The 19296-nt window shown below is 54.1% G+C and overlaps 2 protein-coding genes across 2 annotated transcripts; one reads left to right on the top strand and one right to left on the bottom strand.

Annotated features, from left to right (window-relative positions):
- The first annotated feature begins 2227 nt into the window (after positions 1-2227).
- LOC128270875 (uncharacterized) lies at positions 2228-12787 on the top strand. The gene is made up of 6 exons (XM_053008301.1): positions 2228-2318; positions 3378-4442; positions 9774-9905; positions 9999-10210; positions 10281-10590; positions 10656-12787. Exons 1-6 carry the CDS (start codon positions 2228-2230, stop codon positions 12785-12787), a joined length of 3942 nt encoding a protein of 1313 aa, XP_052864261.1.
- A 927-nt stretch (positions 12788-13714) lies between these two features.
- LOC128270874 (intraflagellar transport protein 80 homolog) lies at positions 13715-16096 on the bottom strand. Its single transcript, XM_053008299.1, has 3 exons — positions 15296-16096; positions 14857-15236; positions 13715-14795 (listed from the first exon to the last, which is right to left on the bottom strand). The coding sequence occupies exons 1-3, from the start codon at positions 16094-16096 to the stop codon at positions 13715-13717; spliced, it is 2262 nt and encodes a 753-aa protein (XP_052864259.1).
- Positions 16097-19296: the final 3200 nt, after the last annotated feature.

The following is a 19296-nucleotide window of genomic DNA, read 5'->3' as shown; positions in this document are numbered from 1 at the left end:
TGGCGCATCATCACTTTCCCGGCGGCGTATGATAATGAGCGAAACCCGCCGAAAAACCCATTCGCGCGCAACGGCACGTGATACATCACTTACGGGACGCGGCTCAGCTGGTTCCTTTTTCCCTTTTCTCTCTCTCTCTCTTCCTCTCTCGCATGGTGCACATGACACACCACACAAAAAACTCGCGCGAAAAACTAATCAAAAATCGGCAACAGAAGCCGCGAAAGCAAGAGTCAAACGCGCCCCATGAATAATGCATTGCAACTACGCCACGCTTAGTGCAATCAACTGGGGCCTAACGACAAGTTCGGGGACATAGTTTTACACAATGCGGATTGGAATTGGTTTTGACAATAGTTTGGTCGTTAGAAAGGAAACACTTTATCCCCAACGGCGCCTCATTTTAAGAAGCGACAAACATTGAAAGCCCCAAAGTTTGGTTTAACGAAAGTTGTAACAACTTTTCGCTTCACCCATCGGTTTGGTTTGATACAAAATTCGCCGGCCGAAAAAAACGGCAACTAAAAACGGTACGGATCAGTAGTAAACCGAACACCGGGCTCCCCCCGACTGTTTCGCCGGAATCATTAACGTCATCCCGAAAGGTGGCCCACCAATCAACAGCCAGCGACGCCCCAGCAACGGTGCGGTGCGGTCGAAAAAATGAGCGAGAAATATAAGTGAAAATAAAATTGACACCAAACCCCCGCGACGCGTGACTTCCATCGCCAGCTAGCCAGCCAGCCAGCCAGCCGAGTGCCCGGGGGGTCCTTCTTGCACTTCCGACGCCACTTTTCGTCTCATGTTTCTGCTGACCGCGGCTCCGAGGGCAAAATGTGCAATTAAGGCGTTTACTCAGTGGTGGGTGGCCTCGGAAGGTTGCGCCATTTGCGGGCGCCGCCAAGGTGTTCGCGTGTGATCGCATTACCGTGACGTTCGAAAGTATTGAGCCAGCCACGACAATTGGTTTGTTGGAATTTCCTTTTTCACACAACTTCCCATTAATGGCCGTCGCAGCTCCCAGGCCGTCCAAACACTTTCGACCGGCGGTGTACGTTTCAATCGGCTGAGGGCTCAGATTCGGCGGTGGCACTTATTTTGCTTTTAATTCAATTTCAAAACGCATCAGAAGCGCAAGGAAGCGAACGAGCTGTGTTGGCAAGTTTTTTTGCGGACCGCCGAACGCAGCAAAAATCCGTCTCAGTCCGCCGTAATGTGTGAGGCGCGCAATGGGCGAGCCGGCAGACGAGTGAGTGTGCTTGGTGGAGTCGCAAGTCCGCAGTGCAGTATGCAACTGCAATCGCCATGATTCATTCCCATAAATTAAAATCGAAAGCGTGGCGTAGCTGTTTAGTTTCGCTGATCGCCTCCGGTGGCCGCCCGAACCTCGTGCAGTGGCTGGTGATGGTGCTGAAATGTGAGTCTTTATTTCTCATCTCTCTTGCGTTGGTGCGCCGCGCGCTGTCTTGAGTGTTGGGCATTTTTTATAATCTATTCGATTTGATTGCCCATCGCCCGCCCGAACCACGGGGGAGCGGGGCCTATTAGTGTGGTTCGTTGGTGCATCTTAAGAAATACGCTGGCGTGGTGTGAATTATTTGCAGACGTCTCGCAATTAGTTCGCACGCCGCAATCAAAGGGAATGGTGGTGGCTTTCAAAACGCGCCGGGCCGATATATTGGCAACCGAAAGACACGCGAACCAGCGCGCCCCGTGGTGTGGGCTTGATTGATTTACGGCTAGAAAAATCGCTAGCGATACGGAGCGTCGTTTCGGACGTTTTCGGACATTTATCGTTTGGTAAACGGGAGAAACTTTACGGAGAAGAGAACTGCTCCGATAACCACAATCGGGGCAGGATAGTAAAGTCCGAGCCTAATGGGGGACGCAAATGAGCTAATTAGTAGTCCACGTGGCGCCGGCCCAGTGCCGGCGGACGGCTCCTTTCGGATTAATCGAAAGCGTTTGTTGATGAAAAAACAGTACGCACCGTTAAGCGCGAAGTGCACCGGCGGAGAGCGTGCGTGCTTGGAACGCATTCGGCACATCCGATCCGCTTCGATCGGCGTGGCGCCAAAAGTTTGGGCGCGAGGCGATAACACGGCGTTCCGAGACAAATTCCCGGAGCCGGAGTCGGACTCGAGTCAGTCAGCCGATCGGTCGGGGAATCAGTAAGTGCGCGAATTGCATCGAGTGGTGAAGTGAGTCGGATAAAACAGACACGACGATGCACGTCCTGCTGCTGGTGAAGCTGGTGAACGTGAAGCATCCAACATGGCGCGATGCGGCTTTCGTTGGCGGTGGTCAAGCTACAAACCGTAAGCATTGGCCGCGATGGGTCAAGTAGACTTTATTCTTAAAAGACGATCAGCCGGGAAAGTGCCCATTAACCGAAGTGGTGTGAACAAGATGAAAGGAACTTCGTTGGCGATTCCAAAAATGCCGATAAAATGGGCAACCTCCAATCAGCAGTGAATTATCCGAATTGCGAACTCCGTGTTAAGTGTTACGATTTTTTGGCACGTTACTCGACCTCAAAATGGCCGCTTTTCTGTGTGACACAAATTTAGTTCGAAAAATTCCATCACTTAATTCTTCGCCCCTTTTTTCTAACAAAACAAAGTGTAAAGCATACTCTTCGCCAATCGAACCGCAACAGCCTCCAACATGGAATCGAAATGGTTTTGCCCCGGCGAAGCCCCTCCGGGGACCCCCATAAACATCCGAGCATCCGAGGTGTGTCCCCGTGTAAGGCGGCGTTGACAACTTAATTGCGATTAAATCGCTTACTCCGGTCCGCCATCGCGCGCATCGATCCTCGAGCAACAAAAGGACCCCCAAAGCATTGTCGCCGCCCGGGGGGGGGGACATACTTTCTTTGGGCGCCCTGAAAACTGTGCCGTGTTCTTCACGCGTTCGCGCCCTTCTAAACGGTGTGGGTTGGGTCGTGCCGCGTGCCATGTTGTATCGGGTCCTGGCCCCGGCAAGCGCATAAAGGGGAGTAACCGGCGGCGACGCCCGGCGATCGATTTCACTCGCCCGGCGCACGATCCACACCGGAAACTGGACCGGGGTATGCCAGGAATATATTTTAATAAATATCAAATAATGGCAAAACGAAAGGAGGGGTCCTAGCTGGGGCCCCGTTTGGACGCGGAAGTATTGGGCGCGGGAGCAGGTTTCAGTTTCAATTTCGTCGTGAGCGGTATTAATGGCGTGAGCGTGAAAGTACGGCCAGTGCCAATATGTTTTGCGCGGGGTTGCCTGCCGCTCGGCTGGCCTTATGATTAATGTCACCTTCGTTTCGAACGTGCGCTTTCGTTTCCCTAATGTGTGTTTCTGTGCTCTTTCCTTCCTTTCCCTCCGCGCGCGCACAGTATTGCTGATCACGACCGGCAACGGCAGGAAGATGACCGAAATGCAGCAGCGTGCCAGTATCGAGTTCGAGCGCCAGCGGCACCTGGCCAACTGGCTGATCGAGTCGAGCCCGCACATGCCGACCCCGACGCCGGCCCAGCAGAAGCAGCTCCAGCAGCAACTGGTGGCGGCGGCGGCAGCAACGACGGGTGGCGGTGGAAAGAAGGCGGCGGCCGGCGGTGGCGGCGGAAAGTTCAAGCAAAGCCCGATGTATCTGCTGGCCAAAATCGGCCACAACCTGCAGGCGGTCGGTGGTGGACTCGGCGGGGGTGGTGTTGGGACGCCCGGAACGGGTACCAACGGTCAACCACCGAACTCACTGGCCGCCGCATCGTCCACCTTCAACTCGCAGACCAACCTGCCGCTACAGATCCTGGCGCCGGGTGGCGGGGGCCGAGACGGTAGCAAACCGAAACTGCGGCGCTTCAACTCGCACGACACTAGCGCCAACATGTTCTCGGTGGCGGAGTTTGAAAACGCGCGGCTTGCGCGCCGGAACGAGCTCGAGAATGCAGCTCTGCTGCGCCAGCGACAGCGCTACAAGCTCAACTCCTTGTCGTCCGGGGGTGGCGGGGGCGGCGGAGCAGGTGGTGGCGGTGACTGCTCCACCGGTGAAAGCAAGGGCTCGAAGCTGTCGAACGAGTCCGTCACCACCACCGAGCCGCTGATTGCGGAACAGTTCTTGGAGCGGTTCTCGTTGCCACGTGTCATCCGCCTTTCGTACACGTCCTCACCAACGGCGGCAGCGACGGCGGTGGCGGCGGCGGGGTCGGGCAACGGAGACCACACGATGACGTCTTCCAGTTCGGCCGAATCAAGCAGCACGGCGGAACGACCGGCCGGCGGGTTGAAGAAGTCGAAAAAAATTAAAGGTGGCATCGGAACGACGACGACGGCTGGCGCCAGCGGCGGGGACCTGTTCCTGCTCTATCGGTACATGAAGGGCTACAAGAGCTACCACGTGTTCAACACGAAGGCCTCCACCAACCGGAAGAAAGGCTACAAGATACCGCAGGACTTTCCAGGTAAGTCGGGAGCTGAAAGCTCCAGAGATAGACGATTGGACTTCTTGGCGTATTCCTTTATTGAGTTAATCTTTTATGATGAAGATAGATATTTCTTGCGAGTATTGCTCCTAGGAACTCTATTGTAGAATTTTCCATTTTACTTCTGGCATTAGCCTAACCAAGTTTAAAGAAGATATACATTTGGGTCGTATAACGCTTCAATCATTTTTTCAATTTTTTTTTACTTTTGAATATTAACCTTCAAGACGCTACTCAAAGTCTTCTGCCTATCGCGATCATCACCGACCGACAAAGTTATTGTCTTGAACACAAGACACGCCCTAAATGGCCGAAGGTGACGGCTGTAAATTTTATTCCCACAACGGGCTTAAGCGCTTCTGAGGCACCCGGTTTTACAACTACAACACAAATAACGACACGGAATTGATGTGCCGCTCGACGCGACACGACAATCGGAGTTACATCACCATCGGAGCTTTTTTTTTCGGTGACCAACCCATTTTATCTCCGTATTTTAATTGGCCTCGCACCACTTCGGTTAATGATTGGCCTTTTAACATGGTCTCAACGATCAGATGGGCCGCTTCCCCGCGGCACAAAGGTGACCGGGAAGCGGGGGCTTGGGCTCCTCATAAGTCACGCGAAAATCTCGCCTTCGGTCACGGTGTCGCTCGCGGCCCATTGTGGCGTTTGTGGGGTTTTTTTTTTTGTCAATCGGCAACACCCTAACCTTCGCCCAGCGCCGACGCGGGTGACATCGTGACAAGACCTCTTCGCCGTCGGGTCACCCGGCTTTCGGACCCGAAGGCTTTGACTGCACATCCGCCCCCGGCCAGTTGGCATACATTTTACTTTCACAACAAGACCGACCGGCGCCGGCCGGTTAAGTTATGAAAAATTGTCACACGCCTGTCAGTTTCGTAACGTTTCTTTGTACAGAGCGGACCTAAAGAAGACGAGACACTTGATGGGATTCTTTTGAACTTTATTTTATCCGATCCCGATCCGCAAACCGTTTGCTGGGCTTTGAATCGGTTTAGTTTGTCGTTACTTTCTTTTTAGTCATATTATTTTAAAATCTAGTTCCCATCAGGCACTTTTCTAGTTTGATTTGTTTGTACTTTTTCTATTCGATCTCTATCTTATTGTTGCAATTTGCTTGAGTTATATCTTTGGTTTGATTGATGTTTGCTTCAAACTTTTTTATGAGCATTAACTGCAATGCTTCACTTCTCTTTTGTTCTTTTTATGTTTCTTTGTTTCTGTTTCTGTTGCTTTTCTTTCTTACTACTTCAAAATCTTCTATATTTTGAACTAGTATTATCTTCTGCGTGATTTTATTTTTGTTACTACTTTTGTCAATTAACGATCACCTAGTGGCACACTTCGATTCCTTTTGAATCGCTAAAGTTGGCACCTTCTTTCGGACTTGAACAGCCGCCTTTAGCCACCAGTAGCACCGGCGGCAACACCCCAAACTATCGCCGCCCCCCTTGCTATGCGTGACCGCGAAAATGGTGCTACGCAATGGCGTGTGGTTCGCCCAGCAACAAATTGTCTACCCAGTTCGCTTCGCTTCAGTTCACGCCGGAATGCATGCCCGCCGTCGCCGCCGATGATGAGCATAAACATTTGCATAATATGCGAAGGTTTTCATTTTTTTTTTTGGTACCCAGTCTCGCCTCCCTCTTTCACTCTCTCCCTTTCGGATTGCGCATTCAACCGCGTTTTTCCCGATGCGCGTGTTACGGTTCCGAGCAGCGCCGCGAAATTGGCAATGAAAATTGCGTTCGCGGTTGTTGCGCTGCACTCGCTCCGCTTCTTCACACCAATCGCCCATTGTTAGCCACAGGCGGGGTCCCTATTGCATATTATTACCGAGGCACCGAGGCCCAGCCCCAAGCATATCTGCCCGGCCGATCAATCTGCGTCAATCGAACGATGCCGTCAGGGCATTCGCCAACACCAACAGGCCCGCCGGCTAGAGTTCTGGAAAGTGCGCAGATAAATAGTTTCCGATGCTGCTGCGATTCCGACCGGGGGGCACCCCTGCGTTCTAAACTATGCAACCCAACCACCAGAGGATGACCTCCCTCCCCACCCGTTCTCTAGGGGGTTGCAAATGATGGCGCAGTTTTTTTTTGTATTTTTAATTGAATGCGAAAATATGCAGCGAGGGAAAACGGCATATTTAAGCGGTGCGCCGGTGCCGGTGCCGTGGCATCATTACTTATCGTTGGTCGCCCATTTTGCATCGAGCAGCGAGAAAAATGCATCGTCAGATGGGTGCACCGCGTGCCCGGCAACAACAACACCGCTGCAGTCGTAGGTACCGGTACCATATCAGAGTAGAATTTGTCCACCATCATCGTCATCATTAATCAAGCACACGAAGCGGCACCGGCACAGGGAGGGAACCAATTACGGACCGACCCGACCGATACGATAGATGACGACGATGACAGTCTCTATGACAATGACACATCTGGGAGGCCTGTGCCCTGGAGGTTGTGGTTGGCCACGCTGGTTGTCAAGATCGTTGTCAAACACGGCACGAACGTACTAAACACCTCCGGCATCCGACCACCCCTTCGAGCCCATGTTCGGTACCCTATGGTCCGGACCCGTCGGATCACGTCGGATAGTAATCATCCATCGCGCGGTGCGCAATTTGCGTGCGCTTCAACAATGGCTGTTGTTGCGTTCCGACTGTCCACATAAAGAATTTTTGCTCGTAGCTTTAGTAAACGCTGATCGAAAAGTGTCTCAAAACAAATCTAAAATCGAGGCCGTCGGCCACTTTAGTTTAAATACAGGTAAAGTAACAAGGGGCGTGATTCCGAATCTCCGATTACACTCGCCCAAAAGTATGCAAAGTGCATTGCTAGCTGCCATCTCTTGGTGGCTTTTGTGGATGTTCTCCTGTTACTCGGAGGACGAAAAACTTACAATATCCTGGTAAATTAAATTTAATAAATTATTTCATAAGGCAAAAAACTTATCAACTGCCGCCGAAAGCAATATTTGATCTCCCTTTGTTGAACCGAACACCGTTTCCAAGAACCGCACCAATGTGGGCACCCCGCAGATAGCCGGAGATACTGTGCATACCGACGCATACCGTCGCCTGCAATCGCTGCGTCTGCGATCACTGATCGGATCGATCTCCTGCGAGATCTCAGCCCTCGGTATGCTCTCGCCGGTATGCTGGTCGTGCCGTTCGCCCGCCAGAATGCACACGAGCCACGTGTAAGGAAACACCGAATCCGATCCGTGGTGCGGAGAGAGAGAGGGGGACATCCGGAAGGGAAGAAACACGACCCGCATGCTACATAACGGCGGTGGTTTGAACTTGAACCACGGCCAGAGCATACACGGTACCGCATAACCCTGGCGATGAATGAGGGCTCTTTGTGGTGATCGAATGACGATCGTGTGCTGATCGTGTGCATCGTGTGCTCACCACAACGGTTATCTATTGATTGAGTTTTCAAATCTGTTCCTAGTGGGAGCGTTTGGGAGGGTCTCGGTCTGATCGCCGTGCGATGATTGGCGGCCTTGGGCGGCGGGGTACCTTGCCTGCGTTTTTACACTGTGGAATGGCACAGAAAAGATGTCATTCGATACGATTCGGAGCCCGCGGCACAAGTAGGACATTAGGTTGTTCGATTCGTTCTTCGGTTCGGTTCGGGCGCAGCTCCTTGGGGCGTCTAATGGGTTGTGTCATTATTTTAAATGGTGCCAAAAATGGCAGCTTACCGTCTGTCTTTTGGCACGGGCAACACTTGTTTGCCATCATTACGCCGTTCGGAGCATAAACGGTTCAGAGGCGATCAATGAAGTCGTGATGTCAATGCCACGGACAGCACCGGGGCTGAACCGCACTCGCGTAAGAGAGATCACCTGTTGATGTAATAGCTTTCGGCGAACGAAGAAGGTTATAATTCGATGGGCTTTTAAGTCTAACCTTCCGTTTCTCCGCCGCAAAGAAAACAGAGGAACCATCGATTTGCCTTCACCCCATGCCACCCATTACGTGGGGGGCACCGGGAGGGGCGAAATTTTCTTTCCCTCCTTGTTTTCTCTTCGACACCTTCTTGCGCTTGCGCGTTTGTCGACATTGTTTCAAAATTATGTAGCCCCGTCGTTGGCATAAATTTCCAAAACCAATTTTCTTGCTGGCTTTTCGAAGGGAAAAGCTAAGATTTCCCCGCGCGGCGGCGGATCCGCCATCGAGTTCGATGCTTTCACCGCGATCTGAGGCCCAACCTCCGGCGTTTGTTCGCCGCGATTCTGCCGCGCTTCTCATGATTGTCGAAACATGGCGCCTCACGGGGAGCAGCCGAGCAGCCGATCTTATCCGGCAGCATCCTGCTACCCAAAATGGCGAAGGCGGCCACATTTCCACACTCACTCACGCGCTTGATGCGAGTACGATAACACGCAACGCGGCATTTGCGTAACGCGGTAGCCCGCGTTGTCCGCGGACCATTTGTCCGCCCGGAGATGGGGTGGTCCTCCTACATACCTCCATCGGCCAGCCGATTGAAGACGACAGCTAATTATAAGAAGCCGTACAGATTAGACGGTTATTAATGGGCGGAGAAGCTCTCTCGGCGGGCGGCCATATTTTAGGCCCCCCGCGCCGGGGGAGATCCAATACCGGTCGCCGATCAGAGGCCAGGCGAGACCGTTAACCTAATTACTATCCGATTTCACTCCCACACACACACACACACCCGCATGCGATCCCGCCATCTTTCGGTGGAGCCCTTTTTTGTTTGGTAGTAGACCATGGGATGCTAATGAAGCGCCCAGGCAACTGACCGTTCCATCAGCCCAGACTTGACCAGCCCAGCCCAGCCCATGTCTCTCACGGTCATCTCCGCCCGGGGGATGCCATTATGCAACCCGCCCAGTTGCAGCCCGGTGCCAGTCCAGTTCAGGAATTTTCTGCACCTATTCACCTCGAAAACAATCACTTGAGAAGAAATGTAATCTAACGCGCGCCCTATCAGCATCCGTTTTTTCTTTGTTTCTGGTGCATAATCATCCACATTCTTTAATTATTGGTCATTTGGAACGGGCTAGCCAGGTTGTGGCGCGCCATAACTTATGGGTTTTGTTGATATGCTAATGTGGGAACTGCCACCGCCGACCGCAAAACGGTCAGAAAGAACAGCGATAGACGCGATCCGTGTGGACCGACTCATGGGAATCTTCCAGGTCCGCGGATAGAGTCTGTTAGGCGTTTATGTGTTTATCGTACTGGTGTCCAGGTGTAATCTCCCATCGCTCATCTCATTCTCTCTCTCTCTTCGGACACAGGGTACTTCTCGTTCATCAACGAGAAGGGCGCGGCGTCCGCCACCGTCTACACGACGATCGTCCAGCTGGTCCGGGATCAGGTGTACAAGTTTCTTTCGCTGGAAAACCTGGCCGCCTATACCGAATCGCACGGTCGTAAGTATCGCCTCCTAGCTACGGATAAACCCACGAGCTGGCCGGATTGTTCACACTCGAACGCTTTCCCCGTCTTTCCCCACCCGACAGCCGACAACTTTAGCCACAAGGCGCACTACGTGAAGGCGACGGCCAAGGCAGGCCAGGTGTACCGTTTGCTGGCCGTGTTTCAGGACGGCGACCACAAGACGGCGTCCGCTAGTCACAAGGATACTACGTCGTCGCTAACCAGCGAGCGACACATCGGAGGTCGCGAGAAGGAGCGAGGAAAGTACGCCCAGCTGCTGGACGACAATCGACAGGTACCGTACCAACTGTTCCTGAGGGGACAAGTAGCATAGTAACAACGCTTTTTCGTTCCTCCTCTTTCAGATCTACTACGTCTCGCTATCGGCCAAAGGGAAGTTCTACGAAATCGAGCAACACAGTGCACCCGTGTTGCAGAAGGCGGGCTGCGGTGGTGGTGGTGGGGCCGGTTTCGGCCACCATCATCACCAGCAGCAGAATGGCGGCGGCACGAACAACACCCACAACAGCGGCAACAACCCGCTGCAAAACCGGAAACGGCAGCTCAGCCGGGACTGTGTGCATCGGATCGGGTTCATCATGCAGTCGGACGTTAATCTGCCGCTGAATCTGCGGCTCATCTCGCCCCAAAACGGGCTGCCCTCGACCGTACCCGGTGAGTTGAGAAAATTTCCAGAGAAAAATGAATCCGTTCACTAATCCGGCCTCCTTCTTACACAGAGTACGTGACGATCGCGAAGTGCAGCGAAGAAAACTTCCTCATCGCGTGTCCGCTGGACGAGCAGCAGCTGACGTCGACGCTGACGCTCACCAAGCTGCACCTGGCCCCGCAGATGAAGTTCGCCAAGTGCACGATGGGCTTCGAGAGCGAGCAGCACATGCTGCTCAACCCGAACGTGCAGACGGTGCTCAAGTTCTGCCAGTTCAACTGCGACAACTTTCTGCGCATCGTCGATCACGAGACGAACGCCATCGAACTGCAGCAGATGGTGGCGGTGGCGGCCCAGCAACAGCAGCAGCACCGCGACCGGGAGCCCGTTTCGCCCAGTGCCACGCTCACGACCACGACGGGTCCGAGCTCGCTCGGGTCCAACACGAGCGGTGGCGGTGCCGGCAAGGAGCTGTCGTCGAAGGGTAGCGATGTCCTGCGGGCATTCGGCCGACTGTTTGGCGGTGGTTCCGGCGGCGGTGGCCACGATCGCAACGGTTCCGGCCACGAGAAGGAAGATTCCATCATATTTTTAAGTAAAAATGATCTGGAAAGTCTCGAGTGCGGTGCTCGGGCCCGGAGTGACCACCACCACGAAGACCACCATAGCCACCAACAAAACCACCACCAGCACCACCATCATCACAGTTTGGATGACCGCTCGTTCGATGGATCGTCGCGGCAGGAATTGACCCACCAGCCACACTCGCTGCCGGCCGGTGGATTCAGCGAGAAAATGAAGGTGTTCACGGCGAACGGTGGTCCCGGAGGCAAGGCGAAGTCCTCTAGTCGCTGGTTCAAGGGACTAGGAGGCGGCGGGAAAGCGACCGGCGTCGGCGGTGGCGGTGGCCACCATCACGGTCGCCCGATCTCGCCGACGACGACGGTCGACGACGAGTGGGACAAACGGACGAGTCTCGATCGGTACAAGGACATGTCGAAGCTGATCCAGGAACGTTTCGGTACGCTCGGCCTGTCCGGCGTCACCACCCAGCGGGCCACCAGCTCGTCGGACATCCTGCTCGGTGGGGGAGGAGGCACGGAAGACGAGCTGGTCAGCCTCAATCCGGCACCGGGTTGCGGGAGTGTGGAAAAGATCCTTAGCAGCGGTTACGAGTCGGACAGCACGTCTTGCCTCGGGAGCGGCACGGCCGGTATGCAGAAGTCCCGCTCGCTGCAGCACATTGGCCACCAGCGAGACGGAGTGGCCTCGGCCGGTAAAAACCGCCCGGACCTGGTGACCAATATTTCGGGCTCGGTGGAGGGTGGCGACGATGACGATGACGATCGGTTGTCCGAGCTCGACGGGGACACGTTGTTCTTCCCGCTGCGCACCGCCGCCCACCAGCAGTCCTTCATGACGCAGAAGCTGTACAGTGAGTTCCACGTCAAGACGAAACAGTACAGCAAGTCGTCCTCCAGCATCCAGCAGCTCCTGCATCTGGCCAGTGGCAGTGGAGCGCTGGTCCACGGGAAGCAGGGTAAACAGCGCGGTGCACCGTCGGCCAGTGGGAAGAACCGGAGCACCTCCAACGAGGTTATCCTCTCGTTCGAAGACCTTCGCTACATGAACCGCGAGGAAGAGGATCCTAGTGCCGGCAAACGAGGCGGATGGTCGGGCGAACAGGAAGCGGCAGCGGCCCATCGGCGACTGAAGTCGGTTTCGCTGAGAGTACAGCAGGAGGCGGAGGTCGAGAACCGGAAAAGGAACAGCGCGCAGGTGCTGGAGGACGACCTACCGTACAGCAGTGTGCGTGACTCGATCGTGCTCCACGAACCGGACGTGACGACGGTGCCGGCGGAGAGTATCTACGCCGAAATATGCAACGACACACCGGCGCCGGCACCGCCACCGGGTGGAAGCACCGGTGGCCGCCCACTCGTGCCTCACCACTCGGTGACGATCAACACCGGGGCCGCACCGGTGCGAGCGATCGAGAAACGGTTCGTCAGCATCCGGATCAATGTGCCACCGTGTGACAGTCTCGCTTCCGGCGGTGGTCCGGTGGTAAGCCTCAATCCGGCCGGCGGTGGCGGCGCGGGTCGCAGCGGTGGAAGCAGCACTAGCAACAGCAGCAGCAGCCGCTGCTCGTCGGCCGTTTCTAGTCCGATCGAAGACAACATCTACAACACTATCAAGTAAAGGACCGGCGGAACTAGGAGGGGTAGGACTGTGGCCCCGGGGGTAGTGTACAGTAGAAGGCCTACCTTTCTTTTGCGATGAACAGTTGTTGGAAACGACGACCAAAGTATTACCGGAATTTGTGATAGCGGCAAGTAAAGGACCCTTAACCGAAGTCCCTAGGAACGGAACGACATTGTAGATTTAGCAAAGGTGCGAGGCGGTAGCAATATGTGTTGTTCGCGAGGGGCAGCGCCAGAGCTCGGAGGACATCGATCGATTAGGATGTTAAGTGTGTGCGGTTTTTTTGCTTCTCTTTAATTTACTGTTGGCCAGATATGCCAGAGTGGTGCTTCCGATTCCCACTCTGACTTGAGTTAAGCAGAAGCATGTTACAAAATTGTAAATCCTTTCTAAATTAATCGACACCCATAGGGAACGGACGCAGAAGTGATCTTCCCGAAATAAGGGAAAGCGATGATCCTTAAGTGGCCTTGGCACGATTTGAAAGAAACCTGGAGACAGGTTTGCGCATCTGGGGGTCCCATGCTGCCCTGCTAAAGGATGTGAAGTAGTGAAAGGTATTAGTTTGCTGATCATTGAGGGCCGGTGTTACACGAGCCGATACGATGCAGAGAAATATAGTAATACTAAACTGTATGGATATGGACCTATTTAATAATGGAACCACGATATTTTTGTAGCGTAAGCGCGATAACGGTTAGTGAAGAGATGAAAGCGGCTCAATAAAAATGTGTTTGAACGTAATTGGAACAAGACAAAGATTTTTCGAAATAATTTCTACCGAACTAGCGATTCTGTGACAACTAATCAAACATCAACTTCACTCTCCGGATTGTTCCAACAAATGGTTTATTAGTATGTCATCATAAACACACAAAATTCTGTCTCTGACTACTATATGGTTTAAAAGCGCCTTCCGTTATCCTACGGTGCGTCCAGTGCCAGAAACTGCGGATCGTTTTCCTCTCGTTCCAGGGCCTGCAAGTATCGCTTACGTTCCGCCAGCACAAGATCCACGTCCTGTTCGTGTTTCAGCGCCACCTCGAGCGCCTTGTTCCAGCGGTGCATGCGCAAGCAGAACCGAATGGCCTCTGGAATGCGCTTGTTGTGCAGCAGTATAGTTTCCGCTTCCTGGATGCGCCCATTCATGACGGAGTTTTCGGCCATATGTTCCGGACTAGACAGCGGCATGGATTTGATGTAGTTCAGATAGTTCACCTTATCAATCTGTAGTGAGGCGCAAAACGCTTCCTCACTGATGTCCAGCTGGTTTCGTTTGGACGCCATCGCGGCCAGAGTGGCCCACAGCAGCTGATTCTGTACCAAACGGCACAGCTTCAGCGACCGTTCCCACTGATTTTCGGCAAACAGTTTGTGCAGTATCACGCAGTAGGTTTTCACCGAGACGGTGAAAATGGCCCCGGAGCTTCGGAACGTCACACTGGCCCCTTCAAAGTTTTCCAGCGTAATGTTCTTGCCGAACTCGCTCGTGTCGTACGTGAACGTTGTGAGCGCAATCAAAGTGGGATCCGCACAGGCCTCACCCGGACAATACCACACGCTGTAGCTGAGATCGTGAAGGCCAACGAGGATGTTCGTGTCGTTGGACCACATTACCCGATGTACCTGTGTACCGATCTTGTGCGTCACATACTCTGAACTGCCGGTGCAGTTCGTAATGTGCAGATCCTGGTTCGCGTCCACGTACACCAGATACTGATCGTCGGGACTGCCGAACCGGCAGACGGCCACCTCAACAATTGCCACCTTGGCATGGATGCTGTATGGTTCCTCCTGCCGGGTGGCACTGGGCAGCAGATCGAACACGTGCAGAATCGTTTGATCGGAGTGATCACGCACCGCTAGCGAGTCCATTCCGAGAGAAATACAGCGACTGTTGAGATGCGCGATCTGGGCCTGTGATCCCGGGTACCGAGGGTTCAAGTGCAGCCGCCCGGAGTACGTATAAATCCAAATGGAGGAATGGTCAACTAGGAGGAAGTTCCTATCACAAACAAAGAGTCACAATTATTCCGAATCTCTTCCGAACGTCCATCGGTACTTACTTTCTGCCGAGCATGATGATGCGAATATCACTCCGCCCGTCGATGATGATCGGGGTGTTGATGTAGTGCTCGTTGAAGATGTGAATCTGGTGAACCGTTGCGACGACCAAATGGCCATATCCCAGCTCCCACTTGATGACTCGCTCGGAAAAGTCCAGCGTGTCGGTGGTACGCGCGACGATGTCCTGCAGTAAGATCGTTTTGCGACCCGTGGTGATCGCTTTCAGGTTGCGATTCCGCAGCTCCCGTTCGATGATGTGCCCGAAGAGCAGTGTCCCAGTGCTGGTAGAGGACGCTATTTGTGTTCCATCCGCCGACCAAACGATATTAAACAAGGAACCGATCACCTGCTGGTTGAACCTCACGATGCTGTGGCTCCACTGCGGGCGAGAGCAAGACATAGTCAGCCTGACATAATCGAACCCGATGATCAACTTACCCCGGTGCTGTGGCAAAGCTTGACCATGTTGAATCCTCCAACGGCCAGCAGCTCACCATCCGGACAGAACTCAACCGACGTTATGGCGTAGTCATCGGCCACGCTCGTGTAAACGTTCGTGCCCTGTGTGTCCCAGATCTTGTACCGACAGTCTTCGCCACCGGTCGCTATCACGTCCGTATTGTTCGACCACGACAGACACAGCACCATCCCGTCGTGGGCTCTCCACTTGGTCAGCTTACTGTTCGCGGCCAACGGTTTGATCGCTACGAACGATCCCTGGCTATAGGCAATGGCCGTCGCCGTTGGCGCCCAGCAGGCACACCGAATTTGGCCCTCGTTTTGCACGACCGTCGACCGTAGCATACCGGAACGGGACCAAATCTTAATGACACCATCCTCGCCGGCCGTCAGCAGTCCGGCTCCGTCGGGGCTCCAGCGAGAGGCCACCACCGTTCCCGCGTGGGCCGCAACATTGCGCTCGACACGCGCACTTTTGTTCAGTATTACAAACCTTCCGTCTTCGCTCGATATCAGCAAACTTTCGCCACCCTTACTGCCCGACCCGGCACCAATGGTAGCGCTGGCGACACCCGAGCCCCTCGCGTAGAGCCAGTGCATGTCGGTCGGGACGAATCCCTCGGGCAGCTTGGCCACTTTCACCATCTCCCGATTGGTGGAGGTCCACTTGTGGAGGTCGTCGCTACAGCAGCTGTACACATCCTCGTTGTTGCTCCACCCGAGCGTCGAAATAGTATCCTTGAGTTTCGAATCCTTCGAGAGATAGGTTTTGAACTTCATTTTATCTGCCCTCGCTTGTGGGTAGTAAAGTGAAAACGACAAACTTTGTTATGTGTACGGTCACCGTTGCTAGGATACTCCGGCTCCGGCCCCCGTGTTGGTCCTTCCTTAGTTTGAACCGGTCCTGATCGTTGCTAGCCTGTCGCTTGCGTCGTCGTGCTTCAAACACACTGCTATTTGAAACCTACTTGATCGATTCATTTAGAACTTGGTACATATTTTGTGCATATTCCCTCGACATATGGAATACATTTAAAGTGAAACTGATTAGAGAACGTAATGGGGGGATTTGATGATACTGATGGATTTGATGAGCAATTTCTAATAGTTGTGTAAGAGCGCATTTTTGTTTTGAACCCCTCAAACTGGAAACAGTGATCATAGTGGTGTATTATTGGTTATTGAACCATTATTATTGGTTTTTTTTATTATCATCAGAACATTCCGTTCGCTGCGCTAGTCGCGCGATTGTCCGGCTGGGCCAGAGTCACCTTGTCCACGTGAACGAACGTCGCTGGCATCCGGCATAAAGCGGAGAACATAATCCTCTACCAAGGGCGTAATTCGCGCTATAAATTCTCGTCTATTTCGCCTAACGTCGACTTCCATGCTGGTGGTATACACATCATTTACGAGTCCAAGCAACTCCCGCACCTGGATAACTTCGTGATCCTCCATCTGAACTCCCCCTGCTGAACTGAAGGCCTCCTGCTGCTGGATAGATGGAACCACTTCCGGATCCTCTATCTGATCACAATGGAGCTCCGGCTCACTTCCTGCACGTTCGTTCTGCAAGCGCCCGCTTGGACCTGCGCCAGGGTTGGCCCCCGGTTGGTTCTTCCTTGGTTTGGACCGGTTCTTCTTCCGACCTTTCAGCCGTCGTCCAGAAAACTCTGCGGATGACATTCTGCGGCCAAGACAAAAGGATCTTAGGTTCTTCTCCTCTACTAGAGTGGTAGCTTTTTCTACAGTCGGAGGAACTGTTTTCGGTCGCATCTTGTGTCGAGACGCAGTTAGCACAGTTAACAACAATTAACCACTTACCTTGCACCTTTCAATTATCCGTATCAGGTATTTTTTTATATAATGAATCAGCTTTTCTCAGGCTTCAGCCAACAGCCAAATTTTCGGTGTACCACGAGCACAACGGAAACAGAAGTGACAGGCTATGAAAAAGACTATGACAGACTATTGGGCTATTGAAAAACAAACTCACTTCGTTTACAACCGGTGATTGACTGATCAATGAAGATGGACACTGTTTTCTTGCTGTTTTTCGAGTTTCACTGAACCCTTTTTTTTACATTTTCCCGATGCGGGAAACATCCTGTTTCTCCCCCCCGACGTGGGTCCTGCCTGGCTGAGCAGGCGGGCGGGGGTCCTGTATCAGCGCCCTTTATTCACATGGTACAAATAGGTCTATACTTATACTACGCACATTCACAAGCCGCGGATATAAGCGTATAAACAGTCTCAGGGAACTGTCAGTCAGTCGCCGTTCCGCTCTTGCAAAACAACAACAAACGGTTAGCGATGGTAAACAGAAAGGTTCACAACAAACGGTTAACAAAGTGTTCGCCAAGTAAGTTGTGCAAAACTTATCCTGTCGCAGCTGCAGCCTCAGCTTCCAAACGTTGCTCTACGCGCCACGCCTGTTGAAGTTGCTGCGTTACGGCTCGGCAGGCCCGGGTAAAGCGCTACCAGCACTCCGGGCTCCGCAGCATCTCGGCCGCCAAGTTGTCCGGCGTGAGGAGGGTGCTGCCGTCGTCCGCCAGCAGCTCCGCTCTCTCCCTCTGGAACCGCGGGCAGTGGAACATAGCATGCTCCGCTGACTCCGCGGCACCAGGGCACCACGTGCAGTCAGGGGATCGTGCGAACGTCTTCATGTGCAGATACTCTCAGCAGAAGCCGTGTCCCGAGAGCACCTGGGACAGATGGAAGTCCACACGTCCATGTTTCCTGCTGACCCAGCGCGTGACGTCCGGGATGACTCGGCGGGCCCATCGCTGGTACCGGCTGGCTTCTGGCGTCCCCGCAGCCGCCCACTGCTCTTGCCACTGGCTGATGGTGCGCAGACGCTCTTTCTTGCGCAGGGCCGTCGCGTGCGGAGGGGGATGGGTGTCCTCCGTTGGCTGCCCAATCGCTGGCCATCGTCGCCCTATACAGCGTTCGTCCTCCTGTAGCAGCAGTACGATGGGCGTCATGCTGGCGAGGACTGTGGCCACGCTGTAGGAAGCGCTGCGGAACGTGCTCGCTACACTCTGCGCCAGTGTGCGCTGCATCCCGTTCAGGCGCCGCTGGTTGCTCTGTATTTCGAGGCCGGAGGGTCGCTGCGCCCATAGCGGGGCTCCATACCGGGCGATCGAGATCACCGCGTTTGCGATCAGTCTGCGTCGGTCGCTCGTTGCTCCGCGACGGTTGGGCATCAAGGACCGCAGTACTCGCGTAACTCGGTTGGCTCGTTCCACCACGTACTATGTGAGGCCTCCAGCGCAGATGGTCGTGCAGCTGTATCCCGAGGTACCGGATCGTCTGCTTCGACTGGCAGATTATTCCGTCGCAGAAGAGAGAGAGAGAGTTTCCAGCCTACTTGATCACTAGCTGCACGGATTCCTCAGCGACCGCTTTGGCTTTCTCCACTGTGGCGGCCCGCACGATGAGCGCCAGGTCGTCAGCGAAGCCGACACTCCGCACACCCTCTGGAAGTTCCAGCGACAAGACGCCGTCGTACATCACGTTCCAGAGGGTCGGTCCAAGGATTGAACCCTGCGGGACGCCTGCCGTGACGTTGCGTGTTTTCAGCCCGCGGTCGGTTTCGTACAGCAGGGTACGACCGGTGAAATAACTGCCCAGCACACGCAGTAGCTCCGGATGCACCTGCATCCGACGGAGCGCAGCACCTATCGACGTCCAGTTGGCGCAGTTGAACGCGTTGCGCACGTCTAGCGACACCACCATGCAAATGCGCGGCGCAGTTGAGATCGTGCGGCCATGACGCATGGCGTCAGCTCCCTCCTCGAAGATCATCCGGGCTGCGTCCAGGGTGCACCGCTGCTTGCGGAAGCCGTACTGTGTCTGAGAGAGATGCGGTCCGTCGCTGTCATCCTCCAGCCGGTCATTGAGCCTGGTGAGCAGGATGCGCTCATAGACCATGGACGTTGAGCATGCACAGCGGCCTATGCGACGACGCCAGCCCCGCT

The sequence above is a fragment of the Anopheles cruzii genome, chromosome 3, assembly GCF_943734635.1.
Source record: "Anopheles cruzii chromosome 3, idAnoCruzAS_RS32_06, whole genome shotgun sequence".
Lineage (NCBI taxonomy): Eukaryota > Metazoa > Arthropoda > Insecta > Diptera > Culicidae > Anopheles > Anopheles cruzii.
The sequence above is the reverse complement of the archived record's forward strand: the minus strand, read 5'-3'. Positions and strand labels throughout refer to the sequence as shown.

Excerpts from the sequence above, each read along its gene's own strand:
- LOC128270875 (XM_053008301.1), top strand. The coding sequence starts at position 2,228 with ATGCACGTCCTGCTGCTGGTGAAGCTGGTGAACGTGAAGCATCCAACA. Across the intron at positions 4,443-9,773 it reads GATACCGCAGGACTTTCCAG|GGTACTTCTCGTTCATCAAC; the intron begins GTAAGTCGGGAG and ends CTTCGGACACAG. Across the intron at positions 9,906-9,998 it reads CGCCTATACCGAATCGCACG|CCGACAACTTTAGCCACAAG; the intron begins GTCGTAAGTATC and ends CCCACCCGACAG.
- LOC128270874 (XM_053008299.1), bottom strand. The coding sequence starts at position 16,096 with ATGAAGTTCAAAACCTATCTCTCGAAGGATTCGAAACTCAAGGATACT. Across the intron at positions 15,237-15,295 it reads AGCTTTGCCACAGCACCGGG|TGGAGCCACAGCATCGTGAG; the intron begins GTAAGTTGATCA and ends TCTCGCCCGCAG. Across the intron at positions 14,796-14,856 it reads ATCATCATGCTCGGCAGAAA|GAACTTCCTCCTAGTTGACC; the intron begins GTAAGTACCGAT and ends TGTTTGTGATAG.